This window comes from Myotis daubentonii, chromosome 8 (assembly GCF_963259705.1).
Source record: "Myotis daubentonii chromosome 8, mMyoDau2.1, whole genome shotgun sequence".
Classification (NCBI taxonomy): domain Eukaryota; kingdom Metazoa; phylum Chordata; class Mammalia; order Chiroptera; family Vespertilionidae; genus Myotis; species Myotis daubentonii.
In genome coordinates, this window is record NC_081847.1 from 36,937,670 (window position 1) to 36,956,468 (window position 18,799).

The 18,799-nt window shown below is 47.5% G+C and overlaps 1 protein-coding gene across 3 annotated transcripts in view; it reads right to left on the bottom strand.

The window, feature by feature from the left end:
- Positions 1–41: 41 nt before the first annotated feature.
- The window catches only part of TRPC4AP (transient receptor potential cation channel subfamily C member 4 associated protein), a 91,058-nt gene continuing 72,300 nt past the window's right edge, over positions 42–18,799 (bottom strand). For 2 of the 3 annotated variants that reach the window (XM_059705969.1, XM_059705968.1), the window contains exons 10-19: positions 16,303–16,434; positions 12,453–12,511; positions 11,689–11,790; positions 6,108–6,191; positions 4,985–5,075; positions 3,789–3,929; positions 3,141–3,249; positions 2,430–2,542; positions 1,158–1,364; positions 42–955 (exon numbers count right to left, since the gene is read on the bottom strand). In XM_059705969.1, the coding sequence (XP_059561952.1) occupies positions 818–955; positions 1,158–1,364; positions 2,430–2,542; positions 3,141–3,249; positions 3,789–3,929; positions 4,985–5,075; positions 6,108–6,191; positions 11,689–11,790; positions 12,453–12,511; positions 16,303–16,434 (1,176 nt within the window). In that variant the 3' untranslated portion in view covers positions 42–817. Of the gene's footprint in view, positions 986–1,157; positions 1,365–2,429; positions 2,543–3,140; positions 3,250–3,788; positions 3,930–4,984; positions 5,076–6,107; positions 6,192–11,688; positions 11,791–12,452; positions 12,512–16,302; positions 16,435–18,799 lie in introns of all 3 variants that reach the window. The other variant, XM_059705966.1, reaches the window with a different exon arrangement.

Below are 18,799 nucleotides of genomic sequence, written 5' to 3' on the forward strand. Positions count from 1 at the left end.
GGAGCACACGGTCCCACAGACAAAAGTCAGGTCCACATCAATCATTTAAAATAAAGTTCTTTAATAGTCTCCATTTAATCGGTTTATTTGTTGTTAATAAATTGGCAACACAAGGAGGGGCCAAGGCTCTGCTCCCAGGCAGGCTCCTATGTGTCTGGGCTCAGGTAGGAGAAGCTGCCCTGGGGCATAAGGGGGCAAGACACAGCCACCCCATGTCCCAAGGAATGGAAGGGAAAGGTCCCTCGCTTCTGGGGACACCCCTTGGGACGAACACAGTGGCCAAAGAGCACACAGAACCAGAGGAACTAAAGGAAAACGAGGGAGGGACAGATGGGCAGGCTTGGGGAAAGGTAGCATTCTCTGGTACCCCCCACCCCTGCCCAGGGCTCAGAAGCCTGGGTCCAAAGCCCAGGGCAAGCTTGGCTCACAGATTGGGGGAGGGTCCCCATACCTCCCTCCCCAACCCAGGACTGATGGCCAAGAGACTGGGCAGGAGCTCAGACAGAACTATTTTTAAAAGTCCCCTTACCTCTGAGTGGGCCAGGACCCCAAGTTTCTGAAGGAAGGGTGGGCATAGTGCCCCTGTCCTCATCATGAGGATCTTGAAGGACCTAAGGTTCCCCAATGACCTTAGGCCCTCAGACCCAAGGGCTTCTAGACACTCCCACCAAGCCTGTATCTGAAGACCTGGGGCAGGCAGAGAGCAGCAGGAAGGCAGGGGAGGGGTGGAGACATGGCAGGGCGTATGGCACTCATACCCACGCTCACCCGCACTGGCCCTGGCCCAGCAGTCTCCCAGGGACTGCCTGGCCCAAGGTCACTCCTCAGTGAAGTCCCTGTCTATGTCCATGTAGGGCTCCTCCATGTAGCTGACAAGGGCAGAGGGTGATTGGCGGTCTGGGTTCAACAGGATGGACACGGTCTCTTTCCAGTATGAGAAGCTGATGCAGGAGCTCTGGGCAAAGAGAGAGGGGCTGGGGGGTGCCTGGAGGACCCAGGTCGAGCCCAGCACCCCGTGGGGAGGGCCATGGTAAGGGGACAAAGAGCTGCCCACCACATGACCCAGGCAGGGACCACGCACCCCGAACAGCCCTCTGAAGGGCCCTGGGTCTACGTGCCCGCAGCCCACCCACCAGCCAGTTGGGTGGGGTACTCACGTTCTCCAGGCAGGTGCTGTCCTTGTCCTTGTGCAAGTAATGCTGCTGCCAGAAGCGCAGCAGGTTGTGGAAGTTGTTGAGCAGGAAGCCGGGATACTTCTTGTTGTGCTCCATCCGCTGAAGCAGCCGCAGGTACAGGGGCAGCCGCTCTTTCCGACGGGCCAGCATCAGGATCACCAGGCTGGTGTTGAGGCAACTGACGTTCTCCTGCAAGGCCCCAGCAGCCTCTGGTGGACCTGGGTTGCTACTGGCCAGGGAAGGCGGTGGCCCAAGCCAGACCCTGCAGAACCCTGAGACCACACTGAGCTGCCCCTGCATAAACCTGAGGGAGGGCTGGGGCAAGGAGTGATGCCAGCATCCCGCCCTGAGCACCTTCCTGGTCCCTGCTCCCCGCCCCCCCGCCACCCCCCACCTTCTGAAGGAACACCATCCATCATCTGTCTAGTTAGAGCAGGGGTCCTCAAACTTTTTAAACAGGGGGCCAGTTCACTGTCCCTCAGACCATTGGAGGGCCGGAGTATAGTTAAAAAAAAAAACTATGAACAAATTCCTATGCACACTGCACATATCTTATTTTGAATTAAAAAACAAAACGGGGACAAATACAATATTTGTATTTGCATGTGGCCTGCGGGACGTAGTTTGAGGATCCCTGAGTTAGAGTCTTCCCAGTCTCCTCAATCAGCTCAGGCATTGCTTCTTCCAGAAGCTTCAATCCCTGGGGAGGGCTGGGCATACACCTTAGATGCAGCATTTACTTTGCTAACTTTCATTTGGCACTAGACTGAGCACCAGGAGGGAAAAGTCGAGGCCTGTTTTGTTCACTCTGCATCCTGAGCCCAGGGCCTCGCCTCAATCAATGTCAGGTGAAGGAATAAAAGACCCACCTCTAAGAGGTGTTAGTGTGACCCCATCTTAGAGAAGGGGCATGAAGCCCAGAGACTGAGGACTGCACAGCTGAGGGAAGTGGGAGTTAATGTCAGGTCCAAGCCCAAAGCCTGCACAGAAGTGGGGTGGGGCGAGCACTGAACTAGGAGTCAAAACTAAGTGTCAACCCTGACTCCTCCCCAACTCGTCTGTGATCTCAGAGATCTGCTCCCTCTTCAGGCCTCATCTGTAAAATGGGGCAGATTCCTTATTGGGAAAAAAATCCTCAGAATCCCTGGGAGGAACTGAGATGGGCCTCAGGGAGGTGCACTCCTTGTGTGGGAGAGAGCAGCTCTGCTGGGCTCCGGGACTCTTCCTGCATCGCACGCCTGCAGGGCCTCTCACCTGTGTCAGCGTCTGCACGTGGATGATGTTGATGAGGCGGAAGAGGAAGGACATCTGCGTGGGCACCTGGGATATGTAGGCGAGCAGGCGGCACTCGGACAGGACCTCGGCAACTGGGGACGGAGAGGCAGAGGTGTGAGCAGCAGGCTTGGACGCTGGTCCGTGGCTCAGGCCGGGGCTGCCACCTAAGCCACTAGTCAAGCCCTAGGGGACCTGACTCTGAAGCTGGGAGCCCCTACTGTCAAGACAACGAATGAAAAGGTTGACTGCAGCAGGAACAATCTCCAGTTCTTCTGCCACCCAATAAGCCTGCGGTCTCACTCGAGCCCCACATGGGAGCTCAGCCCCTCTCCCTTCAGGCGTGTTCAGGGACCACCTCTCCCCGAGGCCTTCCCCCTGGTGTCACCACCTGGGTCCCCTCATCCCAGGCAATCGCAGCCCAGGAGAGGAAGGCTGTTTATGCATGCTGGTGGCAACAATGTTTCTCACCTTATTACAATGTTGTACATGCTCAGTAAAGGAAGCATGAACCGTAGAGGAAAGTAAAAGCAGCAAAGAAAATCACCCGGAGAGCCACCACCTTGACCCCAGCCACAGAATGTTTGGTGGGGCTTCTTCCAGCCTTTCTTGTCTCCTTGCTGAAAGCTGGGTGTCTGACACCAGCGAGGCCACCCTGGATGCATTTGCATTGGTGTTCTGGCCTTTTCTTACCTTTCATGTCCACCTGATTCTCAAATCGGTCCAGTGACAAAGTGACGCAGCGCACCAGCATGTTGGAGTCCACCAGCGAGCTGTTGATCTGCTTCAGGAACACCTGGAACTAAGTGGGGAGACACGGCTCAGACGGGAGATGGCAGGCGCCTGCAGTGGTGGAGTCACTGCAAGGGCACTGACCTACCTCTGCCCAGTTGTCGCCAGTGAACAGAGGCGCAGACAAGCTGCCTGACCTGCCCCAGCAGGGCTACCCCAGATCTTTTCACACCACGTCCAGTGTTTTCTCCACTGAAGGAAGGATGCCAAACTCCTCATTTCTACTTCATTAGTCTGAACTGGGTTTCTGTCACACCCTCTGAGCCTAACACACTAGGCCCAGCCCATCTATCTGGAGCTCATGATGGCACCCACCACACAGCCGTTTTCACAGCCCACCTGCTCCCAACCATCACACCTGCTCACAAGCGGCTGACACTTTAATGTCCAGCACAAAGATGCTAGTAACTGCCTGCTCAAGGCTGTCCATTGACTCCCTAATACTAGTAGTCTCCAATTTAAAACCAGTACCAGAGACTGGTGAGGACAAGGGCTCCAAGGTAACTTCTGAACAATAGAGCAAACCCCACAGCGCCCTGTTAGTCTTACCTTTGCATCAGTGTTGATGTACTTATTGAATCTCTTGAATGCATCAACATTGAACTTCATTAGCTCCCCCAGGAGGTCGAAGTAGCTCTGCAGCACATCCCTGGACTTGCACTCGCTGTCCACGATGCAGTACAAGATGTGCTGGGGGTGGGGAATGACAGATGAAGGCAGGAAGGCAGCTGAGCTCTGGGGCCCACAGGCAGGTGTGGCTGCCACCCCCAGGCCGCACTCTTCTAAGCTACCGGCTTCCCACCAGGGCCTGGCATGTAGCTCAGGCCACACGACATCTGCTTTGAGAAAGCATCCGGGTCAATGAAACCTGCTTTCCCTTCTAGATGCTTATCTGAGGATGCTGGTGGCTCCGAGGGCAGGACCAGGACCGACACCTCCCAGGAAGTGGGGGTTGGTGGGGTATGTAGCCACGACCTCTCTGGCTTGCCCACGGCTCAGAACTAAAGCCTGTGACCTGCTCTGTGGGCACCAAGATGGCCAGGGCTCTCCAGCTTGCCAGCGAGGGGAGGTGTCTCCAGATGTAACATTGGCCATTGCCCGAGCACCTGAGGCCACTCAAATAAATGAAGCACAGGCTTTAAGCACAGGAAGCACATTTTGACCCTATGGTTAGTATTTATGTTTATGAATGAAAACATTTACACTAAAATAAATGAGTTTATCAAGAACAAAAAGCCAATTTATCTCTTTGATAAGGTTCTCTATGACAGTTAAATTGTTTCCATTTTTCATTTTCTTTTTCCTGAAGTTACACTGATTTGGATAAATTATTTTCCATATAGATTTTACAATAATTGCTAGGTCAGTTTCTTGTTCATATATCTTTTTTAAATCAATTATAGTTTTGGCCATTTTGTAAGCTTTTTCTGAAGGCCACTTTTCAATAAAGGGAAATAAACTTTTAGTCAGCAGCAACATATCCTCAGGGTCCAAAGGCCTTGCTGGGTGACTCTGCAGATGCTTATGTCCTCCACAGCCACCCCTCGGCCCTCCAATCATCCGGGAAGCACCCATCGGGAACCCACGGTTGGAGACTCAGGGCCCATACCAAGGCAATCTGCACTGGCATTTAAAATAGATCCAGTATCTCCTGCCCAGCTTTCTAGGTCTCAGGACAGGAAAGCAATGCATAGGGCTGGGGAAAGAACGGGACACCCAACACCCTGGCTCCTCCAGGCCATTACCTCCAGAAGGCCTCGCTTCAGCAGGAACATCTGGTCTGCATAGGAGGTGGTCCCTCGGAGGAAACTCTCCACAGCCCGGGCTTGCCAAAACCTGCGACCCAAATGTTGACCCCTGGCCCAGGTGGCTAAGGCTGCCCTCTTCTGGCCCATGTTCCATTCCCCACGGTACTGGGAGATGTTTGCTGACTTTTCACGTATTCAACATTTATAGACCATCTATCAGGCATCAGGCTTCTACTAGGCACTGGGGACACAGCAAGAGTCCCCAGCTTCATGGAGCTGACAGCATGGTGAGGAACAGTCTTCTATTTTGTTCTGTCTGGAAGGGGTTTGTGTCTCAGAGAAGGGCTAGCCCCAGTAACGTGAAAATGCCACTCTAGCCTTTGTCCGTTCAGAAGGACAGGAGGACATGGAAGAGAGGGGTGCCAGGGATGCGTGAGGGAACCTGATAGACATGTGTGGACATGTGTGAACGGGCCACTGAGTTTACGCCTGCTGGACAGACAGAATAGACAGGGGCACATTTGGGCATGGAGCTTACTGACAGCTCACCCCCAGCCCTGATGGAAGGCCTCCCACTACTCCTATCCATAGCCTTCAGGTCTCGGATGAGTCTAAGGAACGCTGAGAAGCCCTCCCTGTCCATGCCCACCTCCCTGTCCATGCCACCTCCCTGTCCATGCCCACCTCCCTGTCCATGCCCACCCCACCAGCCCGTTGGGGAAAAGGTTTTCCTTTGTCCCCACAGCTCCTGGGGCAGGCCCTGGCCTCGTGCTTTCCACACTGCATTGAAACAAGATTCTTTTCATGCTTGTTTCCCACATGCCAGGGAATCCATGGGGCAGGGACTGTATCTGCTTTTCTCTTCCACCTTTCCAGCCCAGCACAGAATAGGTACTTGGTGAATGCTTGGTCAATTCTTGAAATACACTGCTGGCATGCAGCAAAAGTTAATACAAACCTGCTAAGCCACACAGGGAAAATGGCAATCAAACCCCTTTTACCTCATAGTAACCAGATGTTGGAGTGGAAGCTGGTGCCTAAAGGAGGTATTTCTAACCACTTGAGAAACACATGGCTCCTGGGCCCCTCAAGAGTGACAGGTGCCTGTCCCCAGACCTACCTGAAAGATGACTCAGCTGGCTCCTTTTTCATGACCTGCAGCAGACGAGTTAATAAGCCCCTCTTCCCATCACACACTAAACTCCTGAAATAAAATAGACAAAGACACAAGCTTCCAGTCAAGATGGCAGCATAAGTAGACATAGTACTAGCATTCTCCCACAACTATATCAAAATTACAACTAAACTACAGAACAGCCATCATTCAGAACTGCCTAAAATCTGGCTGAATGGAAGACCTACAACTAGGAATTTGAAGGTGCAGCCACACACAGACTGGAAGAGGGGGTGGAGACACCCACATGGAGCAGATAAAAATCAGGAGGGATATCTCAGCTGCAGAGGTCCCTCGAGGAGTGAGGCCCTTCCAGCCCAGGGTTTCAGTACCAGGAAGAGAAGTCCCCACAACTTCCAGCTGTAAAAAACAGTCAAAATTGTGGCTGAGTGAGACAGAGGACTGCTGGAGTCCAAGGCAGTTCCTCTTAAAGGCCCATGCATAGACTTACTCAGACTCACTCCCTCTCAGCTCCAATGCTGGGGCAGCAGCTTGCAGGGCACCAGGGACATACAGGGAGGAATTGAATTGTCTGGCATCATGGTAATGGCTGGAGGGAGGGCTTTCTTCCAGAGAGAAGTGCTGGCAGAAGCCATGGTTCTTTTTCTGAGCCCTTTCTCCACAGAGCCAGCAGGCAGGCACCATATCGGAGTCTCCATCAACCTGGCTAATACTGTTCATCCCACCCTGGTGATTCCCTGAGGCCCCACCCAACTTTCAGGCCCACCCAAGCTCTTTTCAATGGCTTTTCTATTCGAATGGGCTGTCTTGGATTATGTCTCAGACTTTCCTAAATCTCTCAAACAAGCAGCATCTGGCCTTGGTGTGCCCCGTACCTCGGGCAAAGTGACCCCAGGCCCAGCACTAGTTACAGTTGGCCTTGGTTCATAGCTTGGCCTTTCCTGGGCACTTCCAAGTCCAGTACAAGTAGCAGCCATCTGCACATCGCTTTGTAGCTCATGTCAGGAGGTCCCAGTCAGAACACAGGTGGCAGCTGACCTTGGTCTGCACCTTGCGGGAGGTCCCAGAGCTATCGCACCCAGTAGACAGCTTCAGACCACGTCAAAGCACCACCCAACCATCTCCACAAGTGACACACTCAAGGGGTGGACTCAGTAGGCACCACAGCCCTGCTAAAGTAAGTCCTGCTCCATAGGGAGGGCCCCTGCACAGCTGATCCTCCATTCCTTGCAGCTGATTGGCCAGGGGCTAAATCTCTCCCCTTGACATGCTAACAGCAAGCAAGGCTCAACTACAATGGAGGGGGTTCACAGCCCACACAGGGGTTGCACATAGAGTACCCAGCTCAGGTAAATAGGCAGGCTGTGCCACTGAACACTACCAGGTGTACTGGTTAATAATGTGGATTTTGTAATCAAAGAAAACACGATAATTTAAAGAGAAACATCAAAAGTGCTTTACTTAAAGTAATGTCCATCACTAGCTACACATTTCCCCTATCTTTCAGGTAATTTGTGGATACCGTCCCAATAGAACTTTTCTTGTTTTAAGGCAAACCATTCAGAGACCCAATTTTCCACTTCTTCGCACGTTTTGAAGTGCTGCTCAGAAAGTGCATGTGCCATCGATCAGAACAAGTGGCAATCTGAAGGAGCAAGGTCTGGTGAATACGATGGGTGGGTTAATACTTCCCAGACAAGATCTTTTAACGTGTCTTTAACTGGTTTTGAAGTGTGTGATGGTGTGTTATCATGAAGCAAAATTACTTTGCTGTGTTTTCTGGCACATTCTGGTTGTTTCACGATTAAAGCGTGGTTCAAATTGATTTGTTGTTGGTAGCGATCAGTATTAACGGTTTTACCTGGTTTCAGAAGCTCATAATACCACACCTTCCTAATCCCACCAAACGCAGAACACTGTCTTCTTTCCAAAGCGATTTGGCCTTGCAGTCGATGTTGATGGTTAACCTGGATCAATCCATGATTTTGTGTGTTTGGGATTCTCAAAATAAATCCACTTTTCATCGCCAGTCACAATTCGATGCAAAAAAGACTTTCTTTCATGCCACTGAAGCAACATTTTACTGATGACTTTTCGGTTTTCCCTTTGTCTTTCGTTCAGTTGATGTGGCACCCATTTTCCTTCCTTTAAAATCTTTCCCATTGCTTGTAAATGATCAGAAATTGTTTGCTGAGCAACGTTTAATCTTTCTGCAAGTTGTTTCTGAGTTTGACACGCATCTTCATCCAGTAATGCTTGTAATCGTTGGTCTCCAAACTTTTTCGGTTGACCTGGGTGTTCTTTGTCTTTCACATCGAAATCCTCACTTTTGAAGCGTTTAAACCAGCATTCGCAAGTATCTTGAGATGGAGCATGTTCACCATAAGCTTCCCGAAGTATATGATAACTTTCAGCAGCACTCTTTTTCAAAATAATGAATTAAAACTTCCCAGAAATGCTCTCTTTTTTTGGCACAAAATTCTACATTTTTAAGCGTCAAAGTATCTATGATGTTAACACCTTCAGAAAATTTGACATAAGAAGTTCTGAAGCTTGCTGTCAATACAACAAAATAGCATACCTATCAAATCGCATTTACATAACATATGTGTAACTCCATCTATTGAAAAAAATCCGCATTATTAACTGGTACACCTAGTACAGAACACTTACTACATTAGGCCACTCTACCAAGCTTGGGAGATGTAGCAACTCTAGCTAATATATAGAAACCAACACAGGGAGGTGCCAAAATGAGGAGACAAAGAAACATGTCCTACATGAAAGAAAAGAACCAAACTCCAGAAAAAGAATTGAACAAAACAGAGACAAGCAATCATATTAGATGCAGAGTTCAAAAAACTGGTTATAAGGAGGCTCAATGAACTTAGTGAGAACTTCAACAGCATAAAAAAGGACATGGAAACCATAAAAAAGAACCAGTCAGAAATGAAGGATACACTAACTGAAATGAAATATTAATTTATAGGGAATCAACAACAGAGTTGATGAAGCCGAGAATCAAATCAGTGATTTGAAATATAATGAAGCAAAAAATACCCAATCAGCAAGAAGAAAAAAGAATCCAAAAAAATGAAGATAGTGTAAGGAGCCTCTAGGACAACTTCAAGTGTACCAACATTTGCATCATGGGGGTACCAGACGGAGAAGAGAGCAAGAAATTGAACATCTATTTTAAAAGATAATGACAGAAAATTTCCCTAACTTGGTGAAGGAAATAAACATACAAGTCCAGGAAGTGCAGAAACTCAAACAAGACGAACCCAAAGAGGCCCACACCAAGACACATCATAATTACAATGCAAAAGATTAAGGACAAAGAGAGAAACTCAAAAGCAGCAAGAGAAAAGCACTTAGTTACTTACAAGGGAGCTCCCATAAGACTGTCAGCTGATTTTTCAACAGAAAATTTGCAGGACAGAAGGAATGGCAAAAATATTCAAATTGATGAAAAGCAAGGACCTACAACCAAGATTATTCTACCCAGCAAAGTTACTATTTAGAGTTAAAGGATAAAGAGCTTCCCAGACAAGAAAAAGTTAAAGGAGTTCATCACCATCAAACCAGTATCAAATAAAATGTAAAAGGGTCTTCTTTAAGAAGAAGAAAAAAAAGATAAAAAAATATGAATAAAACGGCAATAAATACATATCAACAACTGAATCTAAAAAAAAATCTGAAAAACAAAATATACAAAGAAGCACAACAGAAACAGACTCATAGATACAGAGAATATTTTGATGGTTACCAGATGGGGATGGGGTTAGGGAAATGGGTGAAAAGGTGAAGCAATTAAGAAGTACAAATTGATAGTTACAGAATAGTTACAGGGATGTAAAGTATAGTATAAGAAATATAGTCAATAATATTCTAATAATTATGTATGGTGTCAAATGGGTACAAGATATAGCAGGAGGCTCACTTAAGTTATATAAGGTCTAATCAATGGGATATACACTAATATATGTCAACTTTAATTACAAAATTAAAGAATGATTTCAAAAAATCTACACCCAATATGTAACAGCTAAAACACTTAAATGCAAAATTAAATGCTGAAAATAACCATTTTATACTGAAAAAATCCTATATAATAAAAGCCTAATATGCCGATCAACCAATCAAAGCATAATATGCTAATGATAAGCTAAGGCTGCTCAACTGCTCGCTAGGACATGCACTGACCATCAGGGGCAGACAGCTGACTGGTCAACCAGTCGCTATGATGTGCACTAACCACCAGGGGGCAGACGCTCTGACCAGTAGGTTAGCTTGCTGCTGGGGTCCAGCCAATCGGGACTGAGCGAGATGGACCGGACATGCCCTGGAGCCCTCCTGCGGTCCCACCCCAGCTGGCCAACCTCCTGTGTCCTTCCCTGGCCCCAATCGTGCACCAGTGCAGTCCCTCAGCCTGGCCTGCACCCTCTCACAATCCAGGACCCCTCAGGGGATGTTGGAGAGCCGGTTTCCACCCAATCTCCCAGGCCAGGCTGAGGGACCCCACTGGTGCATGAATTCATGCACCGGGCCTCCAGTTTAAAATAAAATAGAGAGGGACATTGGTGGCAGATCTGAGAAGCTAACAGGGGCACTGAGACTGGTATTCCCACTGACTTAGGTGGGGAAAAACAAGGGGACATTTCCAGGCTGCCAGGTTGCCCTTTCGCTCTACCTGTGTCCAGAGCGTCCCATGGCACCCTGCAGTCTTAGAACTGAATAGCCAAGTGCTTTCACACCTTATCTCAGGCCAGCTTTCCATTCTCAGACCCACTGGCAAGTGATCAAAGGCCAGAAACACATCCAAGAATCAGACAGGGCTCAGACCTACTGGAAGAAGGGCTATTTACACCAAAAGTGGGTTGCGAATAGGCCATGACAGAATCTACCAGATGGGGCAAAGTCTGTGCCAATAGGGTAAGGCAGGGAGTGCCCTGAGCCCCTGGCTCAGCTGCAGCCAGCCTTGAACAAGTACCCGTGCCTCGGAGAAAATGACTCAGGCCTCATCATGGGGAAAAAAAGGAGAAGCAGGCAGGAGTTTTGGACTCTCAAATGTTCTCTTCAAATAAGGAAGCTCTACTTTATCCACTACAGACATTATGGTGAGACTATGATTTCACTTGAACAAGAGTTCTGTTCCCTTAAACAACAACAACAACAACAAAAAACCTGAGGATTATGACTCGTGTTGCTGGATATAGTCCTCCTTTGCCCTGACCCTATGAGCCTGTGACCTCCTTGCCCAGAACCAGATGATGAGGCAAGCATAACCCAGCAAATGGGACTTTGCTGAGGGTGAGGGGGCTGCTTCTATTTGTCCTGCTTGGCTGCAACTGCCACCATGCAATCAAGGAGGATGTCAGCAAAGGTGAGAGCAAGGGGAGGGGCAGGTGACGTAAGAAGAATGTCTTATACACAGGAACCTTTAGGACACTGCAGCTACATGTAAGGACAAGTCTGCATACCTGCGTGAACCCATCTGTGTGCCCCAGGGCACACAAGCAGCCAGGGTGGCTGTGGGCCAAAGCCGTACCCCATCCATGCTCACCTGTCAGTGTTGAGGACGGCTTCCACCTCGGGGATGTTGGCCTTGAGAGAGATGGCACTGAGTTCATTCAGCTCCTGGTTGTTGAGCAGCAGGTACTTGTTCCTGAAACCAATGGGTTGCAGGGAGCTTAAGGACAGGACTGAGGCTGCCAGGTCAGCACTGGGTAGTCCCCTGCCCTTTTCCTGTAGAGAGGGAGGATCTAAGAATCCCCCAAGTACCCTTCCCCAACACCTGGTACCCCCTGAGCAGGCACAGAGGGAGGCATGGAGTCTCCATGGCCCCAATCCCCACCCCTCTGCCTGCCACATTCACTAACAAGTCCTCTTCCCTTAGCATCCCAGGCCTTTCTTTTGCACTGAACGTTCTACTTGATTTCTTAAAGGCACTTCCCCCCAACATGTCCAAACGAAACTCATCATTTTAAAGGCATACCTCATTTTAGTGTGCTTCACAGAGGTTGCTTTTTTAAACAAATTGAAGTCAAGACCCTGTACCAGCAAAAAAGGGTAATAAGAGGCTAACTTCTCCTGTCTCACTCCCTAGGGTGGCAGTGAGGACTAAGGGAAAGCTCAGCGCAGTGCCTGGCATAAAGGAAGGGCAGGACAATTGGCAGCTCTTATTACAGTATCATGAAGTGCAGCCACTGTGGTGACAGTGGCTGTCCCGGCTCCCAGGTCCTCCTCCTGAGCCGGGGTCAGCGATGGGACAACGAGAGGAGAGAAGACAGAGCAACAACTCTCCTTCCAGGGACAGCTCGTACTTACTCGTGGTGGTCGCTGAAACTCTGGAGAAGCCTCAGAAACTGTATCTTCAAGGTGATGTCCTAAAATAGATGCGCACCTTGATGTTAAAACCATAGTCACAATGTTCCAAAGAAAGCAAACACTCTGGTGAGAGCCTGGGCATATTGCTTTGCTTCTCTGAGCCTCTGTCCTCATGCACAATGAGGACTTTTCTTGAGTCAGAAAACCCTTTGTTGTCTTCCATGCCTGGACAATAGCAGATTAAGCTAATGTGAACTCTTCTTGCTAAAAATACCACAACATACTGGATTAAAAAGTAACTGAAATTCTTTTAAATATGAGGCTAAGTTCAAAAGAAAGAAAGGAAAATCCATAGAACTCAGAAACGAGAGGAGAACCAAGATGGCGGCATAGGTTAACGCAGGAGTTTGCTGCTTTGAACAACTACTTCAAAAGTGAAACTAAAAGACGGAACGGACATCACCCAGAACCACAGGAACGCTGGCTGAGTGGAAGTCCTACAACTAGGAGGAAAGAGAAACGCATACGGACACTCAGAGGAGGCGCAGTGCTGAAGTCAAATTCTGAGGTGCGGAGTGCGCGGAGCGGGCTGGCGGCGGAGGGCATGGTTGGCGTTTTCAATTGGGAGGGAGTCGCAGACTCTGAGCTCCAGATACAGGCGAGTCTTTAGGGACCCAGACTCAAACGGGAGAAGCGGGACTGTCTGGCTTCGGTCAGAGCGAGTGCAGCTTTCTCTCCGAGCTTTGCAGCGGGTGCTGGGACTCAGAGAGGCAGAGCCCCTGGGGACAGGACTGAGAGCCGTCATAACTGCTCTCTCCGGCCCACCCTGTTGATCCTGTGCGACCCGCCCTGCCCAAGACCTGCACAGAGGCATTTGCCGGATAGCCTCAGGCAAAGGCTAGATTAGCACCTCCCTAGAGGACAGAAGTTCTCTCACTGCTGACACAGCTGATTCTCATAGCCACTTGGCCTGGAGGTCAAACCCTCCCTGGTATTAGCTACAACAATCAAGGTTTAACTATAAGACTGCAAACAAAGACCACTAGGGGGTGCACCAAGGAAGCATAACAAAATGCGGAGACAAAGAAACAGGACAAAATTGTCAATGGAAGATATAGAGTTCAGAACCACACTTTTAAGGTCTCTCAAGAACTGTTTAGAAGCCGCCGATAAACTTAATGAGATCTACAAGAAAACTAATGAGACCCTCGATGTTATATTGGGGAACCAACTAGAAATTAAGCATACACGGACTGAAATAACGAATATTATACAGACTCCCGACAGCAGACCAGAGGAGCGCAAGAATCAAGTCAATGATTTGAAATGCGAGGAAGCAAAAAACATCCAACCGGAAAAGCAAAATGAAAAAAGAATCCAAAAATGCGAGGATAGTGTAAGGAGCCTCTGGGACAGCTTCAAGCGTACCAACATCAGAATTATAGGGGTGCCAGAAGATGAGAGAGAGCAAGATATTGAAAACCTATTTGAAGAAATAATGACAGAAAACTTCCCACACCTGGTGAAAGAAATGGACTTACAGGTCCAAGAAGCGCGGAGAACCCCAAACAAAAGGAATCCAAAGAGGACCACACCAAGACACATCATAATTAAAATGCCAAGAGCAAAAGATAAAGAGAGAATCTTAAAAACAGCAAGAGAAAGAAACTCAGTTACCTACAAGGGAATACCCATACGACTGTCAGCTGATTTCTCAACAGAAACTTTGCAGGCCAGAAGGGAGTGGCAAGAAATATTCAAAGTGATGAATACCAAGAACCTACAACCAAGATTACTTTATCCAGCAAAGCTATCATTCAGAATTGAAGGTCAGATAAAGAGCTTCACAGATAAGGAAAAGCTAAAGGAGTTCATCACCACCAAACCAGGATTATATGAAATGCTGAAAGGTATCCTTTAAGAAGAGGAAGAGGAAGAAAAAGGTAAAGATACAAATTATGAACAACAAATATGCATCTATCAACAAGTGAATCTAAGAATCAAGTGAATAAATAACCTGATGAACAGAATGAACTGGTGATTATAATAGAATCAGGGACATAGAAAGGGAATGGACTGACTATTCTTGGGGGGGAAAGGGGTGTGGGAGATGCGGGAAGAGACTGGACAAAAATCGTGCACCTATGGATGAGGACAGTGGGTGGGGAGTGAGGGCGGAGGGTGGGGCGGGAACTGGGAGGAGGGGAGTTATGGGGGGGGGGGGAAGAGGAACAAATGTAATAATCTGAACAATAAAGATTTAATTAAAAAAAAAAAAAGAACTCAGAAATGAAGGACTGAGTTCAGAGCTCTGAGCACAGTACTGATGGTGGAGAAGTGAACATGAGACTCATCTAGGCCAGGGCTTGGGTTTTAATGCCCTGCGGGACCAGACAGAGCTGTGGGCCCACATAAAGCCTGGGAAGTGCATACATTTGGCGAAAGAAGGGTTTCTCTGCCAGGCTGCTGCTGGTGAGAGAGCCCCAGGAGAACAGCCTCTGAAGTACCTGGCAGACAAAGCAAAGTGCTTATTAGTCACTCCCAGGGCCCAGGCTACGCAGGTACTCAGAGGGAAAACAACACACGCCCCCCCACCCCCCACCCCCCAAAGGTGACCTCTCCATACATTACAGAGCCCGAGGCAAGACTCTACCCAAAGTTGAGTCTGAAGACTCAAACACAAGTATTAGTACCCCAAGAACAATCTGAAAGAGACCATAAACATGTATGTTACAAATAATTAAAAAGAGATAAAATGCAACAGAACAAAACATTAACATAATCTGAATAAAAATCAAGTAATTTTTGACAGAATGTCTAGAAATGCCGAATATATTCACTTGAAATTAAAACATCAGATGGATGGGCTGAAAGGCAACTCCAACAAGACCAGAGAGAAATATGGTGAACAGGAAGATAAGGCACAGAGGAAAACCCTCAGAACACAGTGCAGAGACCAAAGGGGAGCCATGACACTAGCCGTGGGCAAACTACGGCCCGCGGGCCTGAGGAAATGAATAAAACTATTGAAAAAAAAGACCGTACCCTTTTATGTAATGATGTTTACTTTCAATTTATATTAGTTCACACAAACACTCCATCCATGCTTTTGTTCCGGCCCTCCGGTCCAGTTTAAGAACCCACTGTGGCCCTCGAGTCAAAAAGTTTGCCCACCCCTGCTAGACCCTGACAGTTTTGTGCGCTTTAAGGTCCCAGAGCACTGTCCTCCTCCTGCTGGTGGCTGAGCCTCCATGTGGCCTGTGAGGCCAGCAGGCAAGGAAGAGTGATCTTTCTTTTGCAAGAAACAGAGGCTCAGAGATTCAGTGACTCGTTCAAGCTCTCCCAACAAGCTGTGTGGCACAACAGGCCCCCCAACGCCCAGTTCATTGCTCGCTCCAGGGTACCGTGACAGAGACAAGGGAGCGGAGAGCCCTTAATTCCTTAAAAAAGGAAAGCATCCTAAATCCCTTTTTGGATGCAGAGCATAGGTGGTGTGTGGTTCTTGAAGGCAAAACTATCAATGGATATAATTATAGTGCAGCAGAGCACAGAATGAGGACAATCTTGTTGTTAGATAATGTAGTGGGTGGCCCTGCCTCGAGGAAAGTGAGCCCCCCACCCCCAAGGCATATAAAGGGAAGCAAGAGGAGGCCAAGAGGGACTTCTGCATAGGTGGAGGGGTGGGGTCAGGTCCCTCCCCAAGGTAGATTCCAGTTATGGGATTAATAGGTTATGACTGGAGGTTTCTGTTCTACTCTCAAAGACTGAGATTTCAAAGGGTCAAGAGCAGGTCTTGAAACAACTACTCCTGGCAAATAAAGCCTATCTGTCCCCAGGGTCCCTTGCTCACCGGGCTACAGTCGCAGTTCTGGTTGTGACCATGGAGGACAAGGGCAGATGCTGAATGCTTCCTCCAAATCAGCTTGTCAAACAAATTATTAAGCCCCGGGATCAGCTTGAACTCTGCGATCATCCTGTGAACCTGGATGGGGTCGGAAGGCAAAAGCATTTTAAAACTAATGTGAGGAAAAGATGTAGCAAAGCCTCGTGCTGGTATAATAACAACCTTCAGGACAAAGAAAGCAACAGTCAGTAGGGAGTGTTGTGGCTTACAGAAAACATCCACACATTCCCTACCCTGCTCATTAATTCTCACAATATCCTAGGAGTCACACTGTACAATAGGACCTCTTTTAAGACCATGCGTTCTGGACTCGGATAGCCCTGGGTTTGTCTCTCAACTCCACCACATACAAACTGTGTAACTGTAAGCAAATTCCTTAACCTTTCTGATTTATTCCCTGCCTCTGCATATCTATATATATAAAAGCCTAAGCGACCATTAGGATCTAATGACTGGTCGCTATGATGCACACTGACCACCAGGGGGCAGGTGCTTAATGCAGGGGCTGCCCCCTGATGGTCAGTGTGCTCCCACAGCCAACCTCCCCCTGGCCGGCCAGCACAGATTGCCTGATCGGAGCCTGCCGGCCAATCTCCCTCAGTCCCTCCCCCACCCCAGTGCACAAATCCATACACCAGGACTCTAGTTATTAAAATAAAAATGCCCCTCATGCTTCATAGTAGGATAAATTTCAAGTGGAGGCAAGATAAAAATATAATAAAATGAAACTCTAAGAATCCTAGAAAAATCTATGCAAAAGCTTTGTTTGTTGTTGTTGTTAATCCTCACCTGAGGATATTTTTTCCATTCATTTTTTTAGAGAGAGTGGGAGGGAGGGGGAGAGACAGAGAAACATTGATGTGTCATTGATTGGTTGCCTCCTGCATGCACTCTGACTGGGGCTAGGGATCAAGCCTGCAACTGAGGTATGTGCCCTTGACCAACATCGAACCCGGGACCCTTCAGTCCATGGGCCCATGCTCTATCCACTAAGCCAAGCCAGGAAGGGCTGCAAAAGCTTTAAAAATGACACTGAGAAAGACTTCCTAAAGTAGTATTCCAAACCTAGAAGCCTAGAAGAGTGTTGAATTCAACCACACAAACCTTTTAAAATTCTGCGTGGCAAAACTCATAGTAAGGAAAGCCACAAGTTAAATATGACCGATGAGACCATACTCAAAATCTTATGTCACACTCAGGCAAAAAGCTAATTTCCTCCATAAGGAATCCTACAAATCTCTAAAACAAAAAGACCGACCCTACAGAAAAAATGGGCATAGGATACAGACAGGAAAACATAAAAGGTTCTTCAATATATGCAAAGTGCTCAGCCTCACTTAGAATATTAACAGAAATTGAAACACCTAATTTTGTACTTTTTTAGACTGGCAAAGAATGAAAGTTTTATAATCCTGTGTTGGTGAGCTGGGCCTCAGGCACGCTCCTGCCCTGCTGGTGGGAGGGCACTGGTGCTACCTGGAGAGGAAGAACAGTTTGTAGTATCCCTAAAAATTACAAATGCATATTCCCTTTGACCAGCAATTCTTCTTTTAGGAATTTATACAAAGACAAATACATATAAATACTAAATGGCACATGTACAAACTTACTCATGGCAACATTATCTGTAATACCAAAATAGACATAACCTATACTTCCAACAATGGGGAATAGTTACATAAATTATGGTACATTCACTTAATGGGATACTTGACACCAGTAAAATAGAATGAAGGTTTTTTAACATGTAGTGAATTGCACATTCATCAAAACATAATATTAAAAAAGCAAGTGTGCACATGCTATATTTATTGATTATGTAAAAAATGAGAGGAATATATTGCTTTTATAAGCACAGAATCTAAAAAGATACATTAATAACTGGTAAAATTAGATGCTTACGGAAGAATCAGAATGTTTAGGATCAGAGGGGAGAAAGCCTTCACTGATATTATTTATCCGTTTAATATAGAACTACCTTTTTAAAAAACAACATATTTTTATTGCTATCAGAGAGGAAGGGGAGGGAGAGAGAGAGAAATATCAATGATGAGAGAGAATTTTGATCAGCTGCTTCCTGCACGCCCCTTACTGGGGATTGAGCCTGTAACCAGGGCATGTGCCCTGACCAGAATCGAACTGGCGACCTCTTAGTTCATGGGTCAATGCTCAACCACTGAGCCACACCGGCTGGGCTAGAACTACTTTTCAACATTGAACTATATGAATTATTCACCTACTAAAAGTAATTTTTCACATAACACAAAATGAAGCTATTATTACCTCTTTTCAAGGCTGTTATATAAATAAAGTCAGAATGGATATGTAAATACTTGAGCACAGCAACAGTGCTCATTAATTCCCTCTTTGCAAGGGGAAATGGGAGTTCAGCAGGACTGCCTTGGGCAAGGCAGTGGTGAGGATGCCAACCTAACTCAGGTGT